This window comes from Conger conger, chromosome 6 (assembly GCF_963514075.1).
Source record: "Conger conger chromosome 6, fConCon1.1, whole genome shotgun sequence".
In the NCBI taxonomy this organism is placed as follows: Eukaryota; Metazoa; Chordata; class Actinopteri; order Anguilliformes; family Congridae; genus Conger; species Conger conger.
In genome coordinates this window covers 25,618,199-25,632,639 of record NC_083765.1, presented here as the reverse complement: position 1 = coordinate 25,632,639, position 14,441 = coordinate 25,618,199, and the positions used below count along the sequence as shown (strand labels likewise).

Here is a 14,441-nt window from a genome sequence, read left to right as displayed (position 1 = left end):
CTGCTTGTCCTGAACAATCCCTTACTTCTCTCTCTCTCTCTCTCTCTCTCTCTGTCTCTCATTCCCAATCCACCCCTTTTCCCAAAGGGAATGCCTTGGGAACGGTATGATTCATCACATTTCTGATGTAAAGTGTGTCAGCGCAGTCATAGATAATATAATGTTTCAGCTCGATTATGCAATGGCTTGTACTGGAAATGCGCGATGATGCTCTTTCGCCTTGAATAGCAATCAGGTAATTTATTTCATTTTATTTATTTTAGTGACCCGTTTATGAATTATGAACACATGACAGAGCCCCTCAATCTCCATCTGCATGTTTTCAGTGGCAGTTATGTATGGTATATTCGCCTTTTACAGTCTCTAAAATAAAACACACACACAGCTTAATTAAAGTGCAAGACCATATGTTCTGCCAATGTCTAATGAATGATGCACACTGCACACTGCCTGCAGCACTTTCACTCCCTTTCAGAATCAAAGTGCTTAACACAGATGTTCTCACAGAGACTGTATGCGAATGCCACTGCATCCACAGAGTAAGTACTTCGAGAAATGCACGCTTACTTTAATGCGCCCTTGTTTTTTTTCTGACCACTTACAGTCAGCTTTGGTTCATTTTTTTTTTCTTTTTTTTTTACCTAACTGAACGACCCTGCGGTTGCTAAGCACTGCACCTCCACAGATTTTTTGTTCTACTTCCACACAAAAAAACTGTCAATGATGACATTGATTTTGAGCATGTAATAATATTGAAAAAACAGGCACTTGTTTTTTTTTTTTGACAACCTTTAGAATTTAGCGTGAAAACATGCAGCTGAGGAGAGTGGATAAATGAATCGCACCATTTGCACAGGATATATTACCCAGCTACAAATGTCACTGGCTTACACAGGGGATCAGCCGGGAAATGGATGCCATTTGGGCCAGGTACGACTGTAATATCATCTTGTGGCATCAGTTAATTAATGTCCTGTCCTAATGACTTTGTGTAAGCTCACACACAGTACAAAATGGCTGACTCTGAAAGCCAATTCAAATTCATTTCAGTCAGGGACAATAGCAGGACTACATCATCCTTATGTAAAAAGATTATTCTTAAAAATGATAATAAATGCAGCAATAGAACTACATTCCTCTTTACAGTCCTCAAATATGAACCCAAGAGACTAATATGGACACCCTGAGCTATTCCACCCATCAGACTGCACATTATCAGTTGTAAAGGACATATCATTGTCAAATCGGTTTGAAGCAGACCCGCTGTGTGCAATTCTGACCGATTTATGATGCCTTGCAAGGTTGGAATGAAGCACCGCCTGTCTGTGCATTTCCATAACTCCCGTCTAACTGACATCCATTTTCAAACATTCATCCAGCTCGTCTGAAGGTCGCCATGTTGGAATCCAATCACACCAGAGTGCTTTTAGCTCACTTTATTGGCTTGACCATCATCAGGAACCTTCACCCTTAATGCACCTCTGCTTCAGATCTCCAGTCTTATCTCTTGATGTAAAATACTGCGCTCACAGCCAGTGAATTGCTTTTTGCTGTTTGTCTTCAACGCCTATTTATACGATACCATAAGGTCTTGTTGTTTAAAAATGTAAATATAAGATATGTATTTGGTTATAGGTATTCTATACACATACAATCAATATTCTACACTTTCTGAAAAATGTTATTGAAAAAAGGAGTACATTTAATATACACTCGGTGACCACTTTATTAGGTAGACCTGTATACCAGCTAATTAATGCAAATAAAAGCTAAATGCATAAAAACATGCAGACATGGTCAAGATGTTCAGCTGTTTCTCAGACCAAATGTCAGCATGCGGAAGAAATGTTATCTAAATGACTTTGGCCATGAAATTATTGGTAGTGCCAGACAGGGTGGTCTCAGCAACTACTGATCTCCTGGGATTTTCATGCACAGCAGAGTCTCTAGAGTTTCCAGAGAATGGTGCAAAAACCTAAAAACATCCAGTGAGCAGCAGTTCTGCAGGGAAAAATTGGTTGTTAATAGGAGAGGTCAGAGTAGAAGGGTCAGGCTGGTCAAAGCTGACAGGAAAGTGACAGTAACGCAAATAACCACACATTACAACAGTGGTATGCAGAAGAGCACCTCTGAACACACAACGCGTCAAACCTCAAAGTGGATAGGCTACAGCAGCAGAAGACTTAATAAGTCCAATGAAAAGCTAATAAAGTGCTCACTGAGTGTATATAATATAATATATAATTATAATATATATTCTCTTTTCTTTTGTGTCTTGTTCCTTCTATCAACTGCTTGAATGCACACAGGTGTGCGAGAACGATATGAAAACAAAGTTTTGTGGGTAAACTGGTGTTTTGATTTAAGAACAAAGTGCACTGCAGTTAGATCAGAATTTGATTTGGAGCTTAAACAACATTCACTGTGGCCTAAAGGTTGGTGACATTCAAATCTCATACGGCGCAACTAGATTCCGGTTGACATTTTGATCCCTTATGACGGAAAAAGAAAATAGAAAAATGAGAGAAATAAAGAAAAATGCAATAAAGGCAAGACAGTCATGTAGCCTCTTCAGCAGAGGACCATAAATCACCAGCTATGTAGGAGGGAGATAAATAGATCAAGGAAAAAATAATACAAATATCTAGGGAGCGCTTGAGTTTCCTTTTTTTTTTTTTAAAGAAAAGTCCCGACTCAGGCATTTTTAACTTTGTCACCTGGGATTATTGAGCAAGAAGGAGTAGGGGGACAGTAAATAAATAAATAAATAAATAAAAAGCCACTCGGTCCTCCGAGCGACAGACTCTCAGCGGCACCCAGGAGGAACAATTATAAAAGTGAGGTTTGGGAGAGAGGCCCCGGTCTGTCACCCACAGAGTGTGGAGTCACCCCGCCTGACAAACACGCTCAGGATTTAATGGTCTGGGTGGACTGAGATGGCCTCTCCATTAGCGCAGGCGAGGGGGATGTGGCGGAATTAGCCGGAAGAGGAGCCCGCTGGGGATTGGTGTAACAGTGCAGGGTTGGCTCAGGGCACGAGGCAGCTCAAACCCCCGTGTATGCGTATTGTGACCTCTGACCCCTACATTCAGCAGCATGACTGACATGTTTCAGCCTGATTTATGGGGCATTTCTACACATTGGGGCCTAAACATCAGGATTTGTCATTTTAAGAACCGGGACTGTCCATTGATTTGCTAGGATGCTGCATGTAAAGTAAAATAATTGTATAAAAATTAAGTACAATATGAACATTACTGTATGTTATGTAAGGCTGCATTGAGGAGAGTACAATCACCAAGTGATGTGGTTCATGTATCTGTGCTATCGTACTGCATACTGAAAGGCCAAGGGTGTTTAATTTCCAGTAAAAGTGATGAGCGTTGAAAATAGCTTTTATGTCACTCTGATCTGTTCATTTAGGATTATAAGACTTATGTAAGACTGGGGGTTGGTTGTTGTAATAGGATATCAAAACGTCATAGACTGAGTTTCAGCTGAATTAGAGCCACAGCCACTCAGGGGTGGGGTAGCGATGGGCACGATTGAAGGATTGGCACAGGAGGGGGGGGGGGGGGCATTCAGAGGGCACATCGATCACTGTTACGAACGACATCATATCGAAATAAAGCTGTCCTGTAAAAAGGGTATGTAAAAATAAAGCAGGCTTAGGCTAATAAGCTGTCAAATATAAAAGTGAGAGTAAGTTGAATGTAGACAGCGGTTGTTTATGCTGTTGCAAAAGCAGAGAGGAAAGTAGTTCACGAGAACGTAGGAATGCAGGTCCCACAGTCCCGCCCAACGGCAATTATATACTTCTTCTTCTTAATTATTATTATTATTATTGTTATTATGATTATTATTGTCCAGTATGTCAGAACTTTCCAGGTTTTTATTTGATTACTACAGAGGACATCCTGCTCATTTGATCTTTCTCCAAACTGAGACAAATGTCTTGAAAAGTCAAACCATCTTTGGTCATGAATCTTTTTTTTATAATTGATGTGTCCATCATCATCGTAATTCCTGTTTTGAAAGAATCAGAAATATATTACTGCACAGAATATGATCTATTGACTTTTAGAGAAAGCTGAGGCCTCAGTATGTCACAAAAACAGTGTGAAATGAGCAGAATGTAGCACTCGGAGTGTGTAGGGGTTCAGATCCTCGGTGAGTCGTTGCCCTCAGGCAAGGTTGTCATGATTAAAAACAAAACAAAACAAAAACAAAAAAACAAATAGCCAAATGTGTACCTGTGAAGGAAATGAAGGGTATGTAATTGTGTTCAGCTCCAGTGGGGATTCATCACTTTTAAAATGAAACATAAACATGGTTGAACTAAAAATAAAAAAACAAGCAACAGCGCAGTGAAAATATCTTCTGAGGAGTCCTGATGTTTCAGTATATTTTAACGAGCGGCGTGTGATGAAAAATGATTAATTCCGTCCGTGGCTGCGGCGGTTCCCAGACACGGGCGTACTCTGCGTGTCTGCTGTAGGTAGGACCGCGACAGCTGTGTGAGCTGGGGTCAGCGATTCGTTCTCATTAAGACCAGCCGCATCAGCAGGACATCCAGTGTTTTCTCTCGTTAATTACCGGGACTCTGGCACCTAACGATCTCCAGCGAGGGCGACTCGGGTTCCGCAGCGTTTCTCCAGCCGTCCCGCCCGTCCTCACACTAATTCAGACACTCGGCTCCCCCGATCGCGTGTCCACGCGCACACGCGTCTCCTTCACAATCTCCGCCAGCTCGCAGTGTGAGTCATAGATCGTTGAGGATTTCATTCAAACAAAGATTAAATAAAAATAAATAAAAATATTTTTCGTATCGCAGATGAATCTACTCTGCAGCCTGCATGATAATAGATTTTACAGGTTATTTGCATAATGCTGCTGACGTGTTATCTGTCAGAAGCTAATACAAAAGGATAGACAGACGTACAGATTATTAACCCCGGAACCACAAGCTGCATACAAACGTGAGCTCACCCTGTGCTTTTGGAAAATGTTTAATCAAAACTAATCAGAAGCGATTTATTGCACACAGACTCCAACAGCTTAATGGAGCGACTGACATAGCAGCCCTCATCCAGCCTCAATGCTATCAAGATGTTGTTTTCAGCCAACACGCCCATGTCAGTGTCACATCATTATGAAAGACACACAAGAGTTCAACTGTTACAAGAAACATAATACAGGTCAAAATATGAATGTCAATATACGTATACATACATATATCAGGAATTTATTATGAAACTCTGCCTTGGATTGCGCACATACTCCAGAATGTATTGCAAAAATGAATGTACAGGAAAATTGCATGTCAGCTAATATTTGATACACTGTACTTAAAAAACTTATCATATATTCTGACATACAACGTAAATATTTTAAAGCTCACATTTTACCAGTTATTGCTGCAAACACATTTTCCATGCCTTGTGAATTCAGTATGATGCAGTGTGATACATCACTGACCAGTGCTGTTCTGTTCTCGATGCGTCACTGGGTGCTTACCTTTCTCGATTGCATCTCTTTCACGTAGAGCGGGAGGAGGAACTCGGAAACACCCTCCAATCTCACACCTTGTTTGGTTATGCGGAGATCGCCCATTCCGTCCTGCCAAAAAAACAAAGCACGCTTTTATAAAAATCACTGTTCACACTGTATCCAAAAAGGGGAGCAATCTTTCTGTATCAAGTGAAAATCATGGAATGCAAAACATATCAAGTGATTAAACTGAATTCATGAATTTGCACTTTAAATGGCAAGTAACTTTGAAAAATGGTTTCAGGATTATGCCTATATCTCCCCTGAAGAACAGGTTCTGCATTGGCTGTGGGTCTTGTAGCCAACGAGAAGGATATTAATGGTGTGACATCACTTTGAATGATGGGAACTGCATCAACTATACACCCAGCGGGCACCTTATTAGGTATTTATTAGACTTATTACATTTCTGCTGTCCACTGTACACTTAGAGGTTTGACACGTTGTGTGTCCAGAGATGCTCTCCTGCATACCACTGTTGTAAAGTGTGGTTATTTGCGCTACTGTCGCCATCCTGTCAGCTTTGACCAGTTTCGCCCTTCTCCTTTGATGTCTCTCATTAACAACCCATTTTTCCCTGCAGAACTGCTGCTCACTGGATGTTTTTTGTTTTTCGCACCATTCTCTGCAAACTCTAGAGACTCTGTTGTGCATGAAAATCCCAGGAGATCAGTAGTTTCTGAGACATTCAAACCACCCTGTCTGGCACTACCAATCATTTCATGGTCAAAGTCACTTGGATCACATTTCTTCCTCATTCGGACATTTGGTCTGAAAAAGAGCTGAACCTCTTGACCACGATGGCATGCTTTTATGCATTTAGTTGCTGCCACATGGTTGGCTGATTAAATATTTCCATTAACAAACTGGTGTACAGATCTACTTTATAAAGCGGTTGTTGATATTAATAAATCATATGAATTATATGATGAATATCCTAATATTTTATGTCTATTAACAAATAGTACACTAATGAACATGAATTATACATCAAGTATTCTTAAGCATACAACAGTATACTTACCATAAAAAGGTATACTTTAGCAAACTTTTTTTCACATGGGGTAGCAATACACAGTCTATAATCTTCAATCGACAATCTTCATTAAGCAGCAGATATTGGGGCCCACACTAACATGGTTATGTGCTGTGTTGGTTATTATAATAATGTGATTACATGCAGAGTTGCCTTATTTGCTGGAAGATAAGGTTACATTAATAATGAGGGTGACTTATATGTGGGAAGTGTACATAGATAATGTTACTCCAATATGCATGTATTATCTACAAATTAAGCAAGAAAGGTTTGCTTTATATGATAAAATACCTTGTAGACATGCAAGTACAAGGCAGAGGTCTGCCCCAAACAGTACAGGAAATCAATCATGGACTGGGATTATTTAAAAGGACTCTGTTGCTCCATCCAGCACTCTTCTTGGTGTTTTACAGATTTTAACCTCTGTCTCTGACGAGATTGTGTTCAATTTCACAAGGTAAACACAAGGCTTAGGGTAATTTATTCTCCATGCTGAAATTTCACCTGAGCTGCACTAATGCATAAGCAGCAGTGGAAGGGCTTCTTTTTTTTTTGCCTTAAAGCTCATTTATTCCTGTGGCCCAACCTCAGGACTTTAACACCTGAAGGTTCTCCAAGGTAATGAAGAAATGGTGTGAAATAAGAGCTGTGTCCACCAGGTACAATAAATATAACTAGAAACTATAGTACTAAACTATAAATCATTGAAGATGCATTATAAAAATTTGTTATGAACTTTCATAGTGATAATTATTGTGAAACCTCCTGAAAATTAGAAGCTGGAATTTTAAATAATCAGTCAGACAAGTAGTAACCTGGGAGACAGGAATCAGAAATTGTGCAGTTTTTGAGGTTTCTGGTGCACTCTGCATCAGAATTTAAGCCAAGCATGCCTTCATTTACTAACCTGGTTAAAAAGTAATGGACTAATTATGATGTCAATTACCTAATCGCTCCATATAATTGTGTGTTGTTAACCATAAAATGTTAAATGAGTGCAGTGCAGTGCTATAGTCACAGATTAAGCCTCTCCAGATACCCACTCCAGTTCAACAAAATGACACTTACAAAGGCCATCATTTAAATTATTGAACATATCCATCCAATTCCACAACACATTTTTTTCTGTATTTATACACAGTCTGTTCTATAAATTCTTAACTCTACTCCACTCAGTTCACCTCTTATGCTATTCTGCTTAAGTCAAGGCTATATTCAAGTGTGAGTTTTAAACAAACTAGACACATTCTGTCAATAGAATAGAATAGCTTTGCAATGAGGCGCAGGCTAATATAGGCTATAGCCTACAGTAAGATTGATTGCACAACCACAGCTGCATCAAACTTGCTACTCACCAAACTCTCAACCAAATTCAACTTTGTATACTCATGGATGGATTTGCAGATATTTTTAATGAATATAATGCATCTGCTGCTGCTACTGTTACTGACACTGTACTTGCCACTGTAAGTGATAGGCTTTAAATTAACAGAGCAGCTAAGCTGTGCAGTAACAGTGGCAATGGGCATTTATTTGTCCATTATGACAAAAATATCTGGCCACCCTTATTGCCAGTGATAGGCCGTTTGGCTGACAGCCGGTGCGTGCGGAACACTCTGACTATAGCACAGCAGGTAAGGAACTAAATTGGTTAGTTGCAGAGAGTTGCAGGATTTATTCCTAAAAATTATATATTGGCTAACCAAGCATGCTTCCGAATCTAGAGTGAAGCTCAGTCCAACCCTCAAATATAAACCTTCCCATAAACCCACACCTTGACGCTCAATAGCAATTTTTTGTTTATCCTTGACTAATTTGAAAGTGAATTGATGCTGAAACACTCAATCTGCCATGTTTGCAGGCTGTAATGTTGATTCCTTATGGTGGCAAAACTGTGCACGCGTGACCTCCAGTGACATCTCCCTTTCCCCTGCCCCCCCCCCCTCCATTTCCTGACACTAGTAGTATGCCAGCAGTAGGCATGAAAAAACAAAGTGAGACCTACACACCTGGTACCTCATTGGCTAACCTCAGCAAGGCGGTGAGTGACAGCACACTTAAAGTGGCCATTACTGAGCTGTGCTTCGGCCATAATCCTGTTTATGAGAGAAGCGGAATTATAGATTAGTGGTGCGGGAAATGCTGGAGTTTCCCAGTTTGCTGGGGTGGAACCAGAGGGCATAAAGTACATACGTTCATGAATTACAGCTTTGAACAGAGGTGTCTCCACGGCATTCCTTCATAGCCAAAACAAGGGAACAGCCAGGTCTAGCTCTCAAAATGTGCTGCTGTTCCATTACTGGTACATGACATGCCATGATACGACGACCAGTGGCATGGCTGGGTGGGCGGTGGGGGGGAGTGGTTGGTGGTGGTGAGCCCTAAACGATTTATTCACAGCTTCAAAATACAAGAGAGCAATCACAACCCCCCCATCATCAGACTGTGATCACAATCCCTGTCCCCAAATTAATTATGAAAATTACTTGAAAAAATTCTCCCCACACCCCCTGTAGGGGCTACCCCTCTGATCTTTACCAGCACTAGAAATGCCTCCGCTGTGGACCAAGATGCAGATGAACACAGAAACATATATTCTTCTGTTTCTTCAGTTCAGCTTGTTCTGAGCAGCAGGTAGTATTATGTTATGCTTCCTAGCCACAGCAGAATACCCAAGCATTGTTTTTGTGAACACCAAGTAGAAGAACCATCTTAAATTTTAAACAAATACATGCAGGTCATGAACACATGCACAGCAGGAATGTTCTAAGACAACCAACACAAACCCCAGAGAAACATTTGGATGAACAAACATTTACACCAATCACATTACTGAGAGTCATATTCAGCTAAGCCCGTATTGTAGCGTGTGATGTGGAAGCATCCTGAATTCTTACAGGCTGTGAGGCTCTGAGGCGCTGACAGCATTGGATTTTTTTATCAAAAGGACAAACCATCAATGGAGAATGCAGGATGCAGACATGACTCTAATGGAATTACTCTACATCCCAGTTCTGGGAAAGTCAATTACTGTCAGTGCATTTTCCCGATAAAAGTCGGTATATCCCCTTGTAGATGCAAAGACTGGCCAATAAATCACACACCATATATAGCAGTTTGTTGGAGACACACAGAAACAAATAAAAATGGTGTTGCAAACCGAATACTGATTCTCTGCACCTACAGGTAAATCATTTCTGCATTTGTGGAGAAACCTACATTTGCGTTTATGTAAACTCAAAAGATTAAAATACGTCAGAGCAAGATCATGATATCCATGCTCCTTTTCTTTCTGTGGTTAATGGTTTAGAGCAGTGTGTGGCTCATTTAAAAAACACCAGCTGTGTAAAACCATCTTGATCATCTTCTGCACAACATCAAACCTCATCAAAGTACATAGTACTTTTCTCACACTCAACATGCTTTACAGTGATGAGGGGGAAACCCTCGTCACCCCCCATCAATGTGTAGAAATAACCTGGGTAATACCTTATAACCATATCTCTGTTCCACACCTTAAATGCCACCATAAGCGTAACTCTCAACCCAAGTCCACTGCACATCACTGTGAGGTTCCACAGTATTTACAGAACCCTCACAGATGCCTTTACCAACTGACAGGACCAAAAAGTCACAGCCAACATTCCAAGCAATTAGTGTGCCCTCCTCAATTGTATAATTGTAAGTAATAACAGGACTATACAATGTAAAAATATACAGAGAATTCCAAACTGGCCAAATGAAGACAGCGTGCACATTTGTTTTAATGGTAATATGGATAATGACACTGCATTGTGGCATTTGTGAATGGATTAGTGAGCTCCGTGTTTACAGAGAAGCTAAGAACCTCCAGCGCTAAGGGTAATAGAAAATAAACAAACCCCGCATGTATAAGTGGTGCGGTGCGTACGCCATTCATTTAATCAGTTGAGGTCTGCCGGCAATGTAATATATTAAACAACAATAAACAACTTGTGAGACAGTGTGCATTTGAAAAAGGTGGAAAAACACAAAAAAAACTGTGGTAGAGGAATTAAGCATTATAGCCACAACATTACCAAGGGATACTGTGATACATGATTACTCTAACAGGGCAAATTGCCTTGACTTAATCCTTGCTGACAAATACAGCAGTAGTAAACACTAGATCCTCAGGAGAAAACTGAATTGGGTAAATACCTTGAAGAGGTCAATGTTAGAAATAATAATCCTCACCTACTTCATTTTAAACAAATTAGATTTTTTCAGAAGACACCACGTGAATAGCATTGGCCCAGATTTAGCTTGACTGACTTGACTGAAGGTCACTCCATCGTGGGTCTTATTAATACCTTTTATCAACTACATGGCCTTCTACAGCCTACATGCCAGATCAATTCATTATTGAATTTCAACAAGCTTCAATAGATGTCACTTTGAAAAATTAATTCAGTAGAAAATATGAGATAATATGCACCCAAATCGTTTTTTTCTTCACATCAAGGGGAAATACTTTTGAGGACCAGAACCTTGGTTTATCCTTATTGATTCTCACAGTACATGAAAAAAGCCTTTTTATAAGAGTGTCAATCACACATCCTTCAATCTCTATCTTTGTAGTGAAAATGAAAATGAAAACATTTCGTGTCAATTTGAATGACATTTTCTGAATGGTTATTCATGGAACTTTGTGATCAGAGGTTGAAAATAACAATAGCCAGTAAATATTAGTTTTATGTCATGTCTCTCCTGCCAGTGGTTCGTTTGTCATTGACCAAATGAAGGCAAAGGCAAATAATAATCCAAAATGTACAAGAAAGCAAGTGAAACGATCTTAATGAAAGTTGTCCATTCCCCCTGCACCATGCAGGTTCCTTATGCTTCACACACCAGCAGGTGTAAATAGAACAGCAGCTTTGGCTCTTAAAAAAGGCTGCTGCTTTGTGTTTTTTATATACACTCACCGAGCACTTTATTAGGTATTTATTAGACTTATTTTTTAGACTTCTACTGCTGTAGCCTATCCATTTAGTTATGATGCGTTGTGTGTTCAGAGATGCTCTTCTGCTTACCACTGTTGTGATGTGTGGTTATTTTTGTTACTGTCACCTTCCTGTCAGCCTCAAGCTGTCAGGTCAGTTTTTCGTTAACAAGGCATTTCTGTAGGATGCCTATTGTTCTACTAATGACGTGCAAATGTGATACTTGTCCACTCAATGGACTCTGTTTGTCTAGGTATATGTTTCATATTTCCTTTCCAGAAAGTGATTATTGACATCTCACTCACCTGTGTGAAGGTGATAAGAGATAACGGAGACTAAGACAAGACAAGTTCATTGGGCCAAGCTCGAACATACTGTGCACATAGTATCCCTGCACGTTATGGACCGACTTCACCTTCCTGCACTAAGTGAACAAGGAAGGGGATACCCCTCATGGTAGCTGTTTGACTTCTTTTCCTTCACAGTTGATGCTACAGATTTAACAGACCCGCCACATATGCAGCTCTGTATCCTTAACAACACATTTTTTTTGTCTCCCTTCCCCTGAAGCCAAAAGAGCATTATAGGACACACAACCCATGAACACATGCACATTGGTTGAGGGGTGTCGTTTTGCTAAAGTAGATAATTGACCATTGGGGATAATTGACAATTAGGGCAAGGAGACAGGAGACAAATAACAAGAATAAGAACCTACAGAAGAAGAAGGCAAGGAAGAGACAGTCAATAACCCAAGTATGGAGCGTAAGTGTGTGGCTATGTGACGGATTGAGCACAGCACTGCGTGTTTGCATGAGGTCACCCAGCAGAGGGTGATGTTTGTAGTGAGTGAGTTAGTGGTCACTTCAGTAATATCTGTGGGAAAACCCCATAATCCTGCAGGTACGGGGCATTCCCTGCCAAGGCATAACTTGGCAGCACTGTCATTCTAATACTGTCCCTTTTTTTTGCTGAGCTGAAAGTTCTTTGACAGGAACTCACAGTTCCAACTGTTTAAAGAGGAAGTGGATCTCTTCCCCCAGCCAACAGTGATGCGGGCTGTGAGCATCTCCCTGGTGATATGCACTGGCAGTTCGTATGTTACACCATTCATAAGCACTGGCAAAGCGTTGTGCTGTGGGATAATAGGGACTGCACCGTTGGAGCTTTCTGTTGGGTTATTTTTAATTATGAAAACATAGTTTAAAAATGAATTTTAAAATTAGTTTTAAAGATTTTAATGAGTTTAAAAAGCCTTGCTCCCTGGAAACTAATTTCACTCCTCGAACACGCTCATGCTCATCATTCATTCTGTGTCCTATTTTACCAGGTGTTTTGGTGGTAACTGAGGATTGATCAGTTGCAATAAACAAATAAACATACTTAATTATTTACAGTCATTCCATGGCAACTCAACCAGACATGGGTCATTTTTCTTGCAACTGCTACCAGAGGTTTAGACAGTATTTGCAACATTTTAAAACTTCCATATCCCACAGGGTCTACACTGGGGCTGAAATTGGAAAAATATTCATAAATTCACCCTGTTTCTTCAACTGCCAGTTCAGAGGTCAAAATAAAAAATAATTGTGAAAATGCCGTACTTAACAGCAATTTTGAACTCAAGCAAGTGAAAGCCCTGGTGTATGTTTCTAGCAACTCTGAGGTTAAGTTGGCTTGGAATGCCCATACAGAAACAATTAATGTGCAAATTTATCAGCAGGAGTGTGGTGTAGTCATTTGCTTGTTTTGCGGAGGGTGCATGTTTGAACCGTGGGCTTCTCTTGTACCTCTGAGCCAGGCACTTAACCTGAATCTCTTCAGTAAACATGGGGCTGTGTGGCACTTGGGAACTATGTAAATCTCACTGGATCAGGGCATCTGTTGAGCCAATAAATAGCATAATGAATGCAAATGCTTTCCGCCACCTCCTGGCCCACCTCTTAAGCAATGACTGAGAGAGTAGAGGCACAACTGAAAATGTGAAACGCACAGTACCTTACCATGTACAAAAGCATGTTTTTACTGCTCCAGCAGCAGTCTGGGGGAGGGGTTGGGCTGGACCTCTATCTGACCAACCCAGAACCACAGGTGAGGTCATTCAACCTCACCACTCTCCTGCTTCATGTCCATGATAAGCACCAAGCAGCATCCCCACCTTTCTGTCTCTCTCTCTCTCTCTCTCTCTCTCTCTCTGTCTCTCTCTCTTTCCCTCTCTGTCTCTCTCTTTCAAACACACACACTCAAGCACGCACGCGCACACAAACACACACACACACACACCCAGATATTCGGATAAGTACAGTCACCAAGCGATGCTGATGCTAAGAACAATGGTGAGCACTCCCTCCTTTCAAACTGTGATGTTGCTCCCATTTCAATTAAAGGCCTGTTCAACATGCCAACTCATAAATTAATCATCAATAAGTAGGAAATGACAGGGGAAAGGTTGAACTACACTAGAACTACAGATGTACAGCTGACCTACGGTATCTATAAGTAAGGGCTAATTAGACGATAATGTGCCACCCAATAACACTCAATAACAAGCCCGGGTTGGCTAAATGGTTTAATCTCATCATCAAACATGTTTTCACCCTTTTTTCTGCACAATTTCCAACGCCGTGGTACCTTGGCTTCTTGCATGTGTGGCTGCACTGCATAGTTCTCCTGTTTTTTTAACTTCCACTGTGCATTTATGTATATACCGCACAGAGCTGGGTATTCCTGCCTCCATTTCTCATGTAATTTCCTCCTTGACCGACTACAGCCTCCAGACTTTCCTCCTGTATTAACAATGTTTCTGTCAGAGGTCCAGATCAAATTAAACAGCACCTTTGCAGTCGTTTACAACAAAGATAAGAGATGCATTGTAACAACAAGTTAACTTCTCC

The 14,441-nt window shown here is 40.6% G+C and overlaps 1 protein-coding gene across 2 annotated transcripts in view; it reads right to left on the bottom strand.

The window, feature by feature from the left end:
• LOC133131104 (zeta-sarcoglycan) overlaps positions 1-14,441 on the bottom strand; it is a 168,115-nt gene that overhangs the window by 40,222 nt on the left and 113,452 nt on the right. For both annotated transcript variants that reach the window (XM_061246248.1, XM_061246249.1), the window contains exon 3: positions 5,518-5,619. In XM_061246248.1, the coding sequence (XP_061102232.1) occupies positions 5,518-5,619 (102 nt within the window). The remainder of the gene's footprint in view (positions 1-5,517; positions 5,620-14,441) is intronic.